Source organism: Sorex araneus, chromosome X, assembly GCF_027595985.1.
Source record: "Sorex araneus isolate mSorAra2 chromosome X, mSorAra2.pri, whole genome shotgun sequence".
NCBI lineage: Eukaryota > Metazoa > Chordata > Mammalia > Eulipotyphla > Soricidae > Sorex > Sorex araneus.
The window spans coordinates 198749194-198767285 of record NC_073313.1 but is presented as its reverse complement, the minus strand read 5'-3'; the positions used below and the strand labels follow the sequence as shown (position 1 = coordinate 198767285).

Genomic DNA, 18092 nt, shown 5'->3' with positions numbered 1-18092 from the left:
CTGGAGAAGGTGACTCTGCACCTTCTCCATCTGGCACCCTGGTGTTGTTGGCCCGTCTGGGGTCGGGAGCATTCTCCGGCTTGCAGTGCCCGCGGGCCAGATTCTTCACTGCTGGCTGCTGCAGCAAGATGGCACCAGGGACGGGTTGAGGGTGTGACTTCCAGGCTGGGAGGGCGCCTCCCTGTTCCAGTGCCCAACGGGATCTTTTTGAGAAAGGATTATAGGGAAGAAATGCAGGATCTGAGAGGAACATTAGTGGTGATTTGAACTATGTGGTCACAGTTAAGCAGCATGATCCAAAAGAAGAGACTTAATGGGGAGAGTGTTGAGAGAGAAGAAATTTCAAAGTTTCTGGCCTAATCAAACTGAAAAAAGGCTTGCTTCTTTTTAAATTTTTTTAGTGCTTTGATGTTGTTGTTGTTATTCCCATACCCCCTTCTCTTTTCTTTGCTGGTGTTGTAATGACCAGGAGTTGCACTCTCATTGTCCTTTGGACACCACACTTGGTGGCAGTGCACCAGAGATTATATACTTCATTGTGGTGTTTGGATCATGCTCAAGCCTGTGGGGTGGTGCCAGGGACTGAACTCATGACCTGCATGGCAGGTGCTTTTCCACTGAACTACATCCCTGACCCAAGTATGACTTCCTCTTTACTGGAATAGGGAAGGCTGTGAGTACAGGATTATCTCTGATGGAAGAAAAATAAGAAATGATAAAGATCTTGCTTTTTTTATGCTACATTTGAAATGGCTCTACAGATTAAACGGAGATCCAGTAGAGGTCTAGGATAAAGACATATGCTGGGAATTCATCAGTGTTAAATATTCTGCAAAATTAAGAACACAGGGGATTCCTGAGAGAATGAATATAGGTATCAGAGAGAATATGTTCAGTGAGGTGAAAAGCAAACAACAAAGAAAATGCGATTTGGATCTCTGTATAGTTCGTAAGGTAGTATCCTAGAATTAAGAGAAAGAATTTTTAAGAGAAAAGAATGTGATCAATTTGGCTTAATGTTAAAAGTTAAATAAAAGGTTATAAAAAGTAACTTTTGATTTACTTAAGGTAAAGGTCACTGATTGGAGAAGTCAAAGTAAAGGACTGGAAATTGGAGACCAAAATAATGAATACACCATTCAAGCGTATAAATGGAAAGAGTGAGAGGACATGGCAGGGGGCCAGGAGGCACCACCAGACTGCTGAGGCAGGGCTGTGCTGGGGTAGATGACCGTCACATATGCTTTGAGTGTGTGCATAAGCTCTATCTGGACTTGGAGACCTAAATGATCTTGCCTGGAATAGACATATAGATTCCTGAAATGTTTGTCATTTGTATTAAGTACTGAAGAGAGAGGGGTTAATCAATTCAGCTGCCTTAATCTATGCACGGTCTTCCTCTTTTATCTCCAAGTTACTTCCAATGTTTTCCCTATAGTTAACTTTAAAATTTAGTTTTTTCATGTTATTTAACTTTATTAACTTTAAAGTTATTTAACTTTAAATTTTAGTTTAATCATGTTACTTACATGTTTTCTATATTGTTATTGGTCGTTTACCTGTCAGTCTCCTAGCCTGAGTTTCTTGAAGCACAGGAACGTTTTGCTTTGATTTCTATATCCGTTCCATTGCAGAGCTCCTAGCATATAGTACATACTAAACAAATGTTTCTTGAATGAATTCTTGAACAAATGTTTCTGATATGTTTGACATGAAGATCCGTGTTTTCAAGTTTTTTATTCATTTCTGAATAAAGACTGTTTGGACGTTTTGCTTTCCATAGAATCCCCATGGAGCCGGCCTAATAAGAACTGGTTCCCTGCAGCTCAGCAGCACCTCTCTTGGGAATTCATCTTTGAAAAGGACCAAACGGAAAGCACCTTCCCCACCTTCCAAAATACCCTTACATCAAAGTGATGAAAGCTTTCAGGCTACGGGTATGCTACTTTTGCGATTAACATTGCATTTGCACTGTGGTTTATGAATAAATGTGATAGAAGTGATCACTGTCATCCCGTTGCTCATTGATTTGCTCTAGCGGGCACCAGTTACGTCTCCATTGTGACACTTGTTACTGTTTTTGGTATATCAAATACGCCATGAGTAGCTTGCCAGGCTCTGCCGTGTGGGTGAGATACTCTTGGTAGCTTGCTGGGCTATCTGAGAGGGACAGAGGAATCAAACCCAGGTTGGCTGCGTGCAAGGCAAATGCCCTACCCGCTGTGATATTGGATATAAATCATTTATTTTAACCAATAGTACTTAAATTTAGGCTTAGGGTTACTCTGCTTAGTTCTTGATTGGTTTTTAACTGTATTAAAAACAAAACGTTGACAAAACAAAGCAAAATGGAAAATTTTCCCAGCTCCATTATTCTAGAATGAGAGTGTTACAATTTGTCAGTCTATTTACAAAGTTCCTTTTCAAGATCAAATCACTGTAGAAATTGGGACTCTAAGTAGATCTTAGTTGCATCTAAGCAGGATAACAATATTCCTTCAAAACATGATTATGGATAATTTCTGTATTTAATAAAAATAACTAAGTTAAGCTACTGAAGAATTAATTGTATGTTTGTAAACATGACCTTCAGTATATCTTCAGTACTTTCCACACAAGATCTGTTTTTTTTTCTGCAGACAGTGTTTCAGAAGCAAACTCTACTGAAGGTCTGTCAAGCCCAGGTATGACAGCTTTATTATAGTTCACATCTTTTAATTATCGATTATAATTCCATGGCAGTCAATTAAACGATTATGTAAGTTGAATAATGAATCTACTGTAATGTGCTTTATATGAGAGACATAGAGGTGATTCAACTGCACTTCACAAATTTTGCACTATGAAATGGAAATTTGTTTCCTCCTGTGTTTAGAGTATGAAACTAGCAGAACTCAAAATTTCAGTTCTGCTATGGTACCTTGGGTATTTTTCTAGGAGACCTGCTGTTTTTCCTTTTGTAATGTTAGATTACCTTTTATAATCTTCCCGTGAGCTGTATCAGATCTCGGGAGTAAACCTTTTTCACTATGAAATGGAAATTTTTTCCTCCTGTGTTTAGAGTGTGAAACTAGCAAAACTCAAAATTTCAGTACCTTGTGTATTTTTCTAGGAGATCTCCTGTTTTTCGTTTTACAATATCAGGTTACCTTTTACAATTTTTCCATCAGCAGTGTCAGATCTCCAGAGTAAACCTTAGTGTACTAAGGGGAAAACATATGCGACACACCATTTTTTGTATAACTATTTTCAGTATGAGCTGAACATTCACAGCCCTAACGTACTGTTAAAATTTTTATTATAAAATTTTGTATACCATCTCAGTTAGGATTTTATCCAAGTAAATGAAATTTCAGTGGAAATAAAATAATCCATCTGACACTGCTTCCAAGTATTCTCAATAAGTTTTAGGTAGCTTTTATAAAAATAACTGTAATAAAATGCCTTTATTCTTAGATAATTTAAGGTTAGATATAAATGAATATGACAGACTAATAATGTTGAATCAAAAATAGAATATTACTGTGTCAGACTTTACAATAGGAGTAATTTGATAGATGTAAAACTTGTTTTGTATAGAACTCTACCTAAGTTTTTTTGGGGGAGGGGAGTTCCAAAGCAGTGCCGAGGGGTTCTGAGGCCCACTCCTGCTAATATTTGAACAACTAAGCCAAATGACTTCAGTGCTGGCAACTGATGATGTGGCACTTCCCAGTCGCTTCTGAGGGCCTTTAGGGCAACACTGGCCATGTTTGGGGGCCATGCAATGCCAGGATTCAAACTGAGGTTCCTGTAAAAGGAACACACACACACACACATCCTTGACTATTGTGCTGTCTCCTAACTATATTTAATCATTGTATTCATTAATACAAGAAAAACTTGGAAGCATTCAAATGCTTATTTTAAAATATACCCAAATATAAAAGCATACAAAAAGTTGTTTAGTACTTGAATGATATTTAGGAATTTGGGCTTTTGAAACATAGTAAGATTTTTTTTCTCTGATTAAAATTCATTCAACCAGTATTGATTTTTCTGAACTACCTAGAATAACACATGATGCCATTTAAGTTTGCAAGGGAAATTTATTAAGTAATATCAGAGTAAGTGAAATGAGAAGATAGTGAAGCACTGGGAAAAGGCTGTGACTGATAATTCAAACTTTGCTTGATGGCTGCTGCTTTTTGTTTTCCTCTCCCCCTTTTGTTTCTTCGTATTTAATGCATGGAAAATTGTGAGCTAACATCTGAATTCTTCAAAATGCTTCTTGTTTTCTGCTGCTATAACCTTGTTGTCTAAGTGCCATTTCCACAGATTTTTTACTTCTTTGGCAGACACTTCCCTTGGCCCTGGGCTCCCCAGTCACGAACTGTGTACTGTGCCCAAAGAAGCCTCTCAGTGCTCTGGATCGCCCGAGGCAGCCGTAGCATCTCTGACATGTAGGTGGCCAGGCCTTTCCTAGTTGGTGCCTTAATTTATACAGATTATGATGTCATTGTATACAGATTTGATTCTTTATTAACTCTTTGTATGAAAGACAATCATAAAGAAGTAGTTTCCACATTACATTTGAAATAGTATGCATTTGAAATTGTAGGCTTGGAGTTTAATCTTATGCCTAGTCATGCAGATGAATACTGCAAATTTAACAAACATAAAAACCATGGGCCAGAAAGGTGGTGCAGTGGGTAGGACACTTGACTGCGCATAGCTGATCCGGGTTTGATCCCCTGTATTGTCCCTGAATAAAACTTGATGTTGCTCAAAAAAAAAAAAAAACCCAAAAATCAAAACCCAAAAATAACCTAAAAGGAAAACCCCAGAAATACGTAATCAGTAAGTAGGAAAGGTTTTTGGCTCCTTTCCTTTTTGACTTATGATCTTTAGCAACATTATCATAATAGAATTATTTTCCATATGTAATTATATGGACTGGAGCAATAGCACAGCGGGTAGGGCTTTTGCCTTGCATGTGGCTGACCCGGGTTTGATTCCTCTGTCCCTCTCGGAGAGCCTGGCAAGCTACCAAGAGTATCCTGCCTGCACGGCAGAGCCTGGCAAGCTACCCGTGGCGTATTCAATATGACAAAACAGTAACAACAAGTCTCACAATGGAGACTTTACTACTAGTGCCCGCTCAAGCAAATCAATGAACAACAGGAGGACAGTACTACAGGACATGTAATTATATAAATATAAAATAATTACATATTTCTTTACTGAAGACTTATTATCTAGTTGTAGCTTATGTTCTATAGTGTTTCTTTTGGTTGAGTGGGAAAGGGTTCTTTTTAAATTATCGGAATTATTTTGTTGCCAGATGGCAAAACTTTGTAGTTGATAATATTAGGACTTTGTAATTGATTTTCTTAATATTTTTAGTGACTTGGAGTCCTTATCAAATTAACTCAGTTATTTAAAATTAGTATATTGTCACATACTAAATGCAAAATTATTTCTGCAGCTAGTTCATAAAATACAGTTTGGCAAATTTTATTTTCAATGAAAAATGAAGTTGTGACTCTGAAATACTCATGATGGGTCTTAGAGAAATAGAAAGAGTGATCAGTAATTTGCTACATGTAAGCTCAATCTCTTTCCTTAAGAGTTTAATTTGTACTGAGAAGTCACATAAAGCATATTTGCATCGAAATCATTTATTTTTCTTGGTGCAGTTTCAAAATGTATTTACTACATAAAAGTAACATGCTAGCATATACACAATATTTATGCATTGCAGTCATATCGAATATTCCACATGACATAATAGCAGTATTTTTTTGTACATGTGTATTTGGATAGCATTGTAGCACTGTCGTCCTGTTGTTATTTGATCCAGCAGTCACCAGTAACGTCTCCATTTAGATATTCACTTAAATTCAGATTGTTTAATATCTTTATCTTGAGCAACCTTTTTTTAAAATTTACCCAAAAAAGAGGCTATAGAGATAATACAGTGCTGAGGGTTGAATTCATGTCAGCTGCATGCAATGCAATAACCCCCTCTCCCCTTCTGTACTATTTTCCCGCACTTTTTCTTCGAATATATTAATAAACTTGTTGAATTCATGTTCTGGCCACTATAAATTCAATGCTATTTTTTCCTCCCTCTATTTTGACAATATTAAATGTACTTAAGTTCCTATTGTATAAATGGAAATGTTGAATTACTTTTAAAGTAACAAAGTTCCAGAACCTAATTTTATTTATTTTTTTTTTTGCTTTTTGGTTTTGTTTTTGGTTTTGGTTTGGGAGCCGCACTGGGAAGTTCTAGGGCTTACTCCTTAAGTATCCATCTCTGATTGTGCTTGGGGGACCATATATGATGCCAGGTTGAGAATTTGAGACAGCCATGTGCAGGAGAAGTGCCTAACCCCTATACTACATCTCTGAGCCTCAGAACCTCATTCTTTGCTTTAAAGTTTTCAGAGCTGGTGTGGATACTCACTGCTTAGGATGTTGCCTTCTTTACCTTGTTGGCCATTTGTTATGGTACTAGAGATAAAATGATCAAAACCATATCTATATAATGAAAAGAAATTTTGTACAGCGAAACATTAACCAAGCAATAAAATCATACATACACTTTTGATCTTTAGGCATAGTTAGTAAAATATAACATGCAGTAGAAAATATTTCTGTCTATTATTAAATAAATCAAGAACAAAAGAAAGAAATGTGAAAACTATATCTGGTTATATTGCATCTTTATACTTTCTGATAATATAGATGAAAAAACACAAAGAAAATTACCTCCAAATCAGAGGGTAAGTGGTAATAAAAGTTAATTTCTATTGTATTATACTAATTTTATTTGTACTTATAGGCATCTAAATCAGTAAACTTTAACCCATATTGTACATTGGAATTAAAAGTTCTAATTCTCTAAAGAGTCTTTAAAATTCTTGGTGTTATGTATGTATGTATGTATGTATGTAGAGTAAAATGCGAGCATTGGTGTGTTTTAATATGGCTCAATTAAGGTCAGAGAGATAGCTTAATGGGCTGGAATGCAGGCTTTGGATGTTGGGGGTACAGGTTTGATTCCTGGCTCTGAGGTCCTGTGGGCATAGCTAGATATGAGTGAGTCTTGAGTACTGAGCAATGAATAGCTCCTGATAAATATGGTCCAGAAACAAAAAATAGATGAATAAATAGAAGAGCTAAAATAATTTTCCATTGTAGTTAGTAATGGTCAAATCAGATTTTATAATGTGTGCACATGTTGACAGCAAAATCTTAAATTCTTTTCATTTACATTGAGAATTGTTGTATAAATGTAAAAGTCATTAAAATAGAAAGATTTATAATTGTTTTTTTTTTCTTTTTGGGTCACACCCAGCAATGCACAGGGGTCACTCCTGGCTCATGCACTCAGGAATCACCCCTGGTGGTGCTCAGGGGACCATATGGGATGCTGGGATTTGAACCCGGGTCGGCCGCGTGCAAGGCAAACGCCCTACCTGCTGTGCTATCACTCCAGCCCCTATAATTGTTTATTTTTATTTGTTCTTTTTCCCTTGGGGGAGCAAGGACCATACATTTGAGCATGCACTCAACAATCAGTCTATAGCTCCACTTGAAAAGATATATTTTTTAATGAAGTTTACAAACTTAACCTTTTTTTATACCATGAATAAATCCAGATTGGTTGCATATTATTTTTAGAAGTGAGTATACTGAGATAATCTGATTCTATGATAACATAATTATCCACCATTAGCAAAGCATTTCACTATTAGGTATGAGCCTAAATTTAAAAGTCTAGGTAATTTTTTTTTTCTTTTTTGGGCCACACCTGGCGGTGCACAGGGGTTACCCCTCGCTCATGCACTCAGAAATTACTCCTGGTGGTGCTCGGGGACCATATGGGATGCTGGGAATCAAACCACATGCAAGGCAAACACCCTATCCACTATATATATATATATATATATATATATATATATATATATATATATATTGCCTTTTGGGTCACACCCAGCGATGCTCAGGGGTTACTCCTGGCTCTGCACTCAGGAATTACTCCTGGCAGTGCTTGGGGGACCATATGGGATGCCGGGGATTGAAATGCAAGGCAAACGCCCTACCCGCTGTGCTGTCGCTCCGGCCCCCCTATCCACTATATTATCACTCCAGCCACTAGCTACTTATTATTTTTAAAATTCCTTCATTAAACAGTAAAACTCAGAGCAGAAATTAGTGAGATGAAAACCCAAAAATCAATCTAAAAGATCAGTGAAACCACGAGCTGGTTCCTTGAGAAAATAAGCAAGATCAATAAACCACTAGCAAGACTCACAAAGAAAGGGAGAGAGAAAACCCTAATAAACTGAATCAGAAATGAAAAGGGGGACATCACAACAGAAACTACAGCAATTCAAAGGATCCTCAGAAATTACTTTGAGAATCTTTATGCCACGAAACAAGAAAATCTTGAGGAAATGGATAAATTCCTGGATTCCTTTAGGCTCCCAATGCTGAACCAAGAAGACCTGAAATATCTGAACACATCTGTCACTGTCAAAGAAATTGAAACGGTAATAAAAAGTCTCCCCAAACACAGACATCCTGGCCCAAATGGATCCACTAGTGAATTCTTCCAAATCTTTAAAGAGGACTTACTCCCAATCCTCTTTAAGCTTTTCCAGCAAATTGAGGAATCAGAAACAGTTTCTATGAAGCAGTTATCACCCTGATACCAAAAACAGGCAGAGATACCACAAAGAAAGAGAATTACGGGCGATATCTCTGATGAACACAGACACAGAGATCCTCAGCAAAATCCTAGCAAACAGAATCCAGTGACTCATCAAAAAGACCATATGCCATGACCAAGTATGACTCATCCCAGGGATTCAAGGATGGTTTAACATTTGCAAGTCAATCAGCATAATCCATCACATCAATAAAAGAAATAATAAAAGCCATATATTTATATCAATAGCTGCAGAGAAAGCATTTGACAAGATCCAGCACTTGTTTATGATGAAAACTCTCAGGAAAATGGGCATTGAAGGAACTTTCCTAAATATACTCAAAGCCACATACCACAAGCCCATTTTTGTGGCAAGCATCATTCTCAATGGGGAGAAACTAAAAATCTTCCCTCTAAGATCAGGCACTGTAGGATGACATTGCTTTGTCTTTTCCCCCTTTGCCGCAAGGAGCTTAGCTTGTCACACCCATCAAGGTGCTCCCGAGTCACTCCCATCCCTTTGTTTAGCAGTAACTACTTCTCTATGCTCTCTTCCCCAAAACAATTAATCAGCTTTTTCCCCTAATCTGACTCTGTTAATTTGTAAGGTCAGACCTTTCTAGGACACTGAATTTGTATTATAAATTAATATTGCCTTTCTCCTCTCCATATGTCTTTTGAATAATTTACTTTAAAGCAATGTCCTTTTTGTATAGATACAAGAAGACAATATTATGCTTTTGTAGCTTGGGATTTAATTGGCTTCGAACATTATTCATTCCCGGGCATCTACTTTCTCCACTTAAGCCTCAGTTGCCTTTAGTTCCTAGCAACCCAAAGGCAGCGTCCCAACAAGGGACAGGACGGGCCCAGGGCAAGCAATGAGTTATGTGCTACCCTGGCATCGAGATGGGCCAGGCCAAAGTGCCTAATTCTTAACTGTAAGTTAAAGCTTGATCCTGGACAAATGCTGTTATGATCCAAAAGTAACGATGAGACTAGGACCCTGCTAGGGATAGGAAAGACTAATCTGGCCTGAGCACTGAAGTCTGAGATCAAGATGGCCCCAGGAGAGCAATTCTATAAGCTTACTGCATCTCTTATGGTGTCCATACAAAATGATTAATACTGTGAATGTGTATATGTTTGCTGGACGGGGAGAGGAGAAACACACTCATGGGACTCCACCCTTGGGTGGATCCTCCTGCTAGGAGAGGCATCCCCTGAGGGAAAAGAACCTTACCCCTATTGATTGTGACCACACCTATGTGTACGCTCCAACCCCCTCATGCTGGGGGGATTTAACTAGACTGTAAGGGCGAGATCCAGGGAGAGATCGAGAGCCAGGAGAGGAGCAGAGAGAGAATGAAATAAACGACAACTGATCAATCAACCGCTTGGCCTTCATTTCCTCCTCCATCTGCCCCATGGCCCGGGCCACTCTGGCTGGGCGAGCAGCCCAGGACCATCCCCCTCGAACCCAGGGGCGGCCAACAGGGAGAGTTCTCCCCCAGTCACACCCCGGCAGATGTTTTTTCACAAGGCACAAGACAAGGATGCCCACTCTCGCCACTCCTATTCAATATAGTACTGGAAGTACTGGCCATAGCAGTTAGGCAAGAAAAAGATATCAAGGGCATAAAGATATGAAAGGAAGAGGTCGGGGCTGGAGAGATAGCACAGCGGGTAGGGCGTTTGCCTTGCACGCGGCCAACCCGGGTTCAAATCCCAGCATCCCATATGGTCCCCTGAGCACGGCCAGGGGTGATTCCTGAGTGCAGAGCCAGGAGTAATCACTGTGCATCGCCAGGTATGACCCAAAAAGCCAAAAAAAAAAAAAAAAGAAAAGAAAGTAAGGAAGAGGTCAAGGTATCACTATTTGCAGACAATATGATATATACTTAGAAAACTCTAAAGACTGTTTGGGAAAAACTCCTAGAAACAATAGGTTTATATAGTAAAGTGGCAGGCTACAAAATCAACACCCAAAAGCACATGGCTTTCCTATATACAAATAATGAAAGAGAAGAAAGAGACATTAAAAAAAAAATCCATTCATAATAGTACCTTAGAAAATCAAGTACGTCAGAATCATCTTAAAGAGGTGAAGGACCTATACAAGGAAAATTACAAAACACTACTTCAAGAAATAAAAGAGGACACTAGGAAATGAAGACACATCCCTGCTCAGGGATAGAAAGGATCAGTATTATCAAAATGGTAATATTCCCCAAAGCACTATACAGTTTTAATGTGGTCCCTATCAGGATACCCATGACATTTTTAAAAGAAATAAACAAAACACTCCTGAAGTTCATATGGAACAGTAAACCCCCACAAATCGCTAAAGCAATCTTTGGGAAAAAGAAGATGGTTAGCATCACCTTCCTCAAATTCAAACTATACTACAAAGCAGTAGTAATTAAACAGCATGGTATTGGGATAGAAACAGACCCAACTCTGAAATAGAGTTGAACGTGGAACAGAGTTGAATATTCTGTCACAGATTCTCAAATTTATGATCACTTAATCTTTGACAAAGGAGTAAGAAATGTGAAGTGGAATAAGAAAAGCCTTCCAACAAGTGGTCCTGGGAAAGCTGGGGAAACTGGATAACCACCTGCGAAAAATTGAACTCTGATTTCTGTCTAACGCCAGGCACAAAAGTCAGATCAAAGTGGAGTAAAGACCTCAATGGCATACATGAATCCATAAGGTACTTGGAGGAAAATACAGGCAGAACCCTCCATGACATTGAAGCTAAAAACATCTTTAAGAATGAAATACCACTGACCAAGAAAGTGGAAACAAACATAAACAAATGGGACTACATCAAACTAAGAAGCTTCTGCACTTCAAAAGAAACAGGGACCAAAATACGGAGAGAGTCCACAGAATGGGAAAGAATATTTACCTAACACCCATCTGATAAAAGATTAATATCCAGGATATACAAGACACTAGTAGAATTGTACAATAAAAATCTTTCAACCCCATCAAAAAATGGGGAGAAGAAATAAACAGAAACTTCCTCAAAAAAGAATACAAATGGCCAAAAGGCACATGAAAAAATGCTCCACATTGCTAATCAACAGGGAGATGCAAACTGAAACAACAAGAGATAACATCTCACACCACAGAGACTGGCACACATACAAAAGAACAAAAACCACCAGTGCTGGCATGGATGTGGGGAAAAAGGGATTCTCTTTCAGTGTTGGTGGGAATGCTGACTGGTCCAGCCTTTCCTGAAAACTATATGGACATCCCTTCAAAAACTAGAAATTACGCTTCCATAATACATAATACATATTCCCCACAATACCACTTCTGGGAATATATCCCGAGGATTAAAAAAAGCACAGTAGAAATGACATCTGCACCTATATGTTTATTGCAGCAATATTCACAATAGCCAGAATCTGGAAACAGCCTAAGTGCCCTAAAACAAATGACTGGTTAAAGAAACTTTGGTACATCTACACAATGGAATACTATGCAGCTGTTAGGAGAGATGAAGTCATGAAATTTGCTTAAAAATGGATAGACATGGAGAGTATCATGCTAAGTGAAATGAGTCAGAAAGAGAGGGACAGACATAGAAGGACAGCACTCATTTGTGAAGTATAGAATAATATCACATGAGGCTGACAACCAAAGAGTGTAGATACAAGGGCCAGGAAGATTGACCCATAGTTGAAAGCCAGTCTCATGAGCTAGGGGAGAAGGAAGGCAGCTAGAATAGAGAAGGGATCCTAAGACAATGATGGTTGGAGGAATCGTTCAGGATGGGAGTTGTGTGCTGAAAGTAGATAAAGGACCAAATATAATAACCTCTTGGTATCTGTATTGCAGACCATATGCCCCAAAGTAGAGAGTATGAGGGAACTTGTCTTCCATGGAAGCAGGGAGAGGGTTGGGGGGGGCGGGTAATATACTGGGGACATTGGTGGTAGAGAAAGTGCACTGGTGGAGGGATGGGTGCTTGATCATTGCATGATTGAAACTCGAACATGGAAGCTTGTAACTGTATCTCACAGTGATTCAATTTAAAAAAATTCCTTTCTTGCCAGGATTATATGAAAAAAAGGAAGGAAACCTGTATTTACAATTATCTCTTCATTTGTAGCTGGAATAAGCTCTGATTTTAGCCTTGAAGAGATAGATGAAAAGGAAGAATTGAACGAAGTACCTAAAGATGAGGCTGAAAATTTTTCTCTGAAGTCACAGGATATTTCTGTTGGATCTACTGATATAATAAGTACATCGAACACTGTTCCTAACTCAGTCCTTGGCAGTGATATGAAAGAGTCCTCACAAAACTGCAAAGAGAAGCAAGAAACTAGAAACACAGATGGACAGTAAGTAGTGTGTATGCCAGAAGTGTTTGTGACAGTTTGTCTAATTAATACTAGTCTTCTGAAATATAAATCTGATATTTTAGACACATACAGCCATCCATTTAGCTTAAACTCTATCCCTTTTATATTATTATGGATTTTTATTTACAAAATGCCTATTTGTATGCCCTTGTTTTGAAATAAAATCAAAACTGACAGTTCTGATATTCCTGTGTCAGAAAAAGACTGTAACATGTAGAAACACTTTAGTATGCATGGGCCAAATTTAATGTTTTGGTACTGTATGTGTCTCACCATTTATTTGACCTAAATGAGACATTGATTTTCAATTTTTAACTGATTTATAAATAAATCAATTCTACATTTTAGGATATGATGTTATCACACTAATAGTTTAACCCTCTCAAATGTACAATGCATCAGAGACGACCACTGTACACTTAATTCTCAGAATTGAAAGCTTTACCAGAGTCCACTTACATTATGTTTGAACTGGCATAATGTAAATAAAGCTAAATAAGCACAGCAAAATAAACCCTTTGCTTTCAATGCTTTACTATATTTTTTTGATACTGTTTCCAAATTAAACTCCTCTATCACCAAAAAAACAAAAAATATCCTGATTGATATACAGTAAACTTTGCCAGGTACAGCACATACAAGACTGAAATAATCCTTCAGTTTTCATCTTATATAAAAGACAACCAGTTATAACAAAAAGACACTGTTACTAGAATAGTATCTATTTAACCAACTACTTACATCTTTCTTTATAATAAACCATCATATGGAAACTGATGGCTCATGGCAGCATCTTCACTCAGTTGTATTTTTTTTCTTTGCTATTACATTTCCAGTATTTGGCAGAAAGACATTATTTCATCCATCTGTGTTTGAAAATCATTGCCTACTATCTTTGCGTATGTGTGTGTGAGTGTGTGTGTGTGTGTGTGTTTAAATGGGATGAATATATACCATACAATATCATATTTTGCAGAGGACCATGCACTATGATGATACATAATACCAGCATTCAAGAAAATGTACCTGATAGTACAAGAAACTTGAAGTCACTTGATCCTAATCAAAATGGTGAGTGATATGCATACTAGCTACAGTATTATACTTAGTATTATATGGCCAATGACCGTTCTTAATTCTTAGCTCTCTTATTTGTTTGTTTTGTTTTGGGGCCATATCCTACAGTGCTCAGGTCTTACTCCTGACTCTGCACACAAGGATCACTCCTTGTAGGCTTGGGGGAAAAATGATACTATACAAAAAATTTCAAGGAATATATAGGTACTTTGAGGAATATCATAGAAATAGCTTATGGATTCTCACAGACCTTTTAATTATGTAAATCTAGATAAAAATTCCTAGAAAACATAGGGATATGTTTATTTTTTTGTATAAAACATTGATTACTCCAATGTTGTAGGTATGTAGGTAGGATGACAGAAACAGTTTATATTCATGATGTGTGTTGATTATTTTGAATACCTATACCACTCCTTTATTATCTGCATGGTCAGTACTATGCTGAAATACAGTGCTAAAAGGATTAAAATTATGTAATTTTTCCATTCTTTCCTTCTATGTTTATGTAGCATATACACTGATAAAAGTATGTCATTGGAAAAAAAAAAAACACAACTAAGGACCAGGGAGTTTCAACAGTGGTAGGGCTTCTTTTGTTTCTTAATTGCCTTGCATACGTGAGTACCTTGGTTTGATCTCCTAAGTAAAGAAAATAAGTAAATAAATAAATGCTTATCCCTTATTTAAAAAATCTTGGTTAGGGACAGGAGAGGTGCAAGAGGTCTGACCTCAGTCCTTGACACTGCATGATCCCCCTTGGCACTGCTTGGACCCCAGCACTGGCAAGAACAATTCCTAACCTACGAGCCCTGAATGCTGTTGAGTGTGGCCCCAAGACCAAAATAATAGTGACAATATCAATAAATTCTTAATTAGTTAAATCATTGTTAAAGAATTCTTGAGAAGACTTGACATCAAGTTAGCACTCACAGTGAAAAGCACATTTCTGTAGCAATATTTATTTTGAATTACATCTGATTGGCAATAACCTTTGTCAATTTTGAATCAGGATTTTTTTCCATGGGAATTCAACCTGGGGTTACACATATTGGAGACAGGTGCCCTTCCATGAACCACATGCCACTAAATCAGCTTTTAAAATAGGTAATAGGCTTCTTCTTCAAGCACATGTTCACCCATGAGCACGCATCTCGCTTGCTTGTCTCTCTGTCTCTTTGCTTTTCCCACTCTAGAGAAGAATCTATGTTCTCTCTTGAACATGTTCTTCCTCCCTCTCTTCTCAGTTCCAAGTACGTTTTACTTAATAAAAACTATCTTGCTTCACTAAAAAAGAATAATTGATTAGTTAACTAATTAAAAATAAAAATAGGACCTGAGTGATAGTACAGCGGGTAGGATGTTTTACTTTGCACGCAGCCAACCTGGGTTCAATCCCTGGCATCCGTATGGTCCCCTGAGCACCGCCAGGAGTGACCCCTGACCATTACCAGGTGCAAACCAAAAAGCTAAAAAATAAATAAATAAAAATAGGACATACTTTTTTCATTCTGTAAAATTGCGTCATTGTTTTCCTCTTTCTCTTTTGCCTATCATGTATATTTATGAAATTGACCATTTTGACAGGCAGGCTGTAAATGCTGGTATCAGTTTTGAATAGGTAATATTCAAAATTTGTGGACAAACCACTTCAGAGTTTACCTTTTCCCTTTACTTATATCCTTGGAAAATAGTCTAACCATTCATTGACAGTTGATAGCATAATTTTCATATATGTTTAAAGATGGATTATCTCATAAATCCAGTATTGAATTTAGGTTCCAGAACTGACAATAATTAGGAATAATTATAAAAATTCTTAAGAGATTCAAAGTTATTCTATGGTAAAGAAAGTATAATCCACCATAGTTGTGACAGATAGAAATATAGAGATCTAGAGCCTATAGATTAGGGTTTGTTACATACTATTTGAAAACAAATTTTACGTTGAAAATGTAAATTTTGGAACTAGGAAAGCTGAATAATATTTTTATTGTGGAATTAGTATGAATCTATATTTATTGAAAATGAGAAATAAGAGAGAAGGAAATATGTACTCATTTTCTGCTGCCAGGGACCCTTTTTTGTATTGTTTTCTGTTAGTAGCCTTGCAAGTAGTACTTTTCATATTGATATAATAAAACCCTTATGAACCAAATGAATAAGAGCAGAAGTAGAAATGCACCTCTCCCATGGTTTTATGTGCCTTTAATTTTGTAAATTGAAAAGCTAATTACTATTCAGAAAAGAAATCACTCACACTAGTAAATCATGTATTGTGGCAACATTGATACATGAGATATTGCTATTAACAGTATGTTGAATCATAGTGCCTGCGCAAAAATATATATTTGTATATCTGAAGTCACTCATAGGTAATACTTATGTTATTAGTCAATTATACTTTATTTGAGGATAATAATGATAAATTTCATTTTTAAAACAAATATTTGGGGCTGGAGTGATAGCACAGCAGGCAGGACATTTGCCTTGCATGTGGCTGACCCGGGTTCAATTCCCAGCATCCCATATGATCGCTCGAGCACCACCAGGAGTAATTCATGAGTGCATGAGCCAGGAGTAACCCCTGTGCATCGCCGGGTGTGACCCAAAAAGTAAAAAAAAAAAAAAAAAAAAAAAAAAGGCATATATTCAGTATAAGAACCCTGCCTTCTATATAGAATATAATTGCCATGATGAAATAATTGAATGATGGGTTTAAATTGGAATCATGGTATAAAAAGAAATTTTCAGGGGCTGGAGTGATAGCACAGCAGGTAGGGTGTTTGCCTTGCACACGGCCAACCCGGGTTCGATTCCCAGCATCCCATATGGTCCCCATATGGTCCCCTGAACACCGCCAGGGGTAGTTCCTGAGTGCAGAGCCAGGAGTAACCTCTATGCATTGCCGGGTGTGACCCAAAAGGCAAAAAAAAAAGAAAAAAAGAAATGTTTAGGGTGTGACTCAGTGATAAGGCCTTGCATGTTTAAGGCCCCAGGTTCCATCCCAGCACCACAAAAACAAAAACAAATAAAAAGTGTTTTAATTGTATACAAATTTTCTTCGCAATATTTTCATATTTATGTTTTCTTTTATTTAAAGCAATTTTGAGTAATTTGTGAACAGTGGACTTATTCTTTACCTTGTAGCTAAGAGTGAATTGTGGTAAAACTTCATAGAATTTTTGATACCCTTTCCCAGTTTGACTATGAAACCCACATTTCACTACTGCCATGAAAACTACCATTTCTAAAATGGGAAGTCACTAAGGATTTTGTAGATGAGGACTTGTGATCATTTCAGAGAAATTACTATTCTAGGCATTTGACTAGAAAAACCTTTAAGTGTACACTGGCTTTGCTTAGTCCCATGCACATAGGGTATACCAAAGATACGTATTTCCTTCTAGATACCACCTTCTAGTTCTTTGCTGTCTTGCTGATGCTTAGTAGCCGTTACTTTGTTAACCTCAATATTGACAAATGGTTTTTATTTTTGAAATTAAGAGGAATAATATTGCAGAGAAAAAAGGAAGTTGTTTTCCCTACCGGTCCCTGAAATGAGAAGAGACAAAACTACCTATGCTATTATGATTATGTTTTATTATGTATTTTATAGGTGAAACATTCTTATTATAATTAAAAAGTCTTAAATGTCTTTAGGAAGGAAGGACAACTGAAAAAGAGACACTTTTAAAAGTGTCTAAGATTTTAATTATATCTAAAGATCTAATTCAGTCCTAAAAGTAATATTTCTGTTGTCTGAGTTAATTGAAGCATTGCATTTGTTGGGATTGTATTTAATGTTACATATAAAGTATAAGTACAGTAGAGACTAAAGAAAAGATAATCAAAATGAAAAAAATGTAATATCAGTTTGTCTTTAAACATAACTAAAACATGAAATTCTGATTTTTTTAAAGTATAGTTAT

The 18092-nt window shown here is 37.1% G+C and overlaps 1 protein-coding gene across 6 annotated transcripts in view; it reads left to right on the top strand.

Moving 5' to 3' along the window:
- Positions 1–18092, top strand: part of COBLL1 (cordon-bleu WH2 repeat protein like 1) — a 195613-nt gene that overhangs the window by 164322 nt on the left and 13199 nt on the right. For 5 of the 6 annotated variants that reach the window (XM_055122935.1, XM_055122934.1, XM_055122936.1 and 2 more), the window contains exons 9-13: positions 1784–1937; positions 2640–2684; positions 4338–4442; positions 12831–13062; positions 14060–14154. In XM_055122935.1, the coding sequence (XP_054978910.1) occupies positions 1784–1937; positions 2640–2684; positions 4338–4442; positions 12831–13062; positions 14060–14154 (631 nt within the window). The remainder of the gene's footprint in view (positions 1–1783; positions 1938–2639; positions 2685–4337; positions 4443–12830; positions 13063–14059; positions 14155–18092) is intronic. The other variant, XM_055122939.1, reaches the window with a different exon arrangement.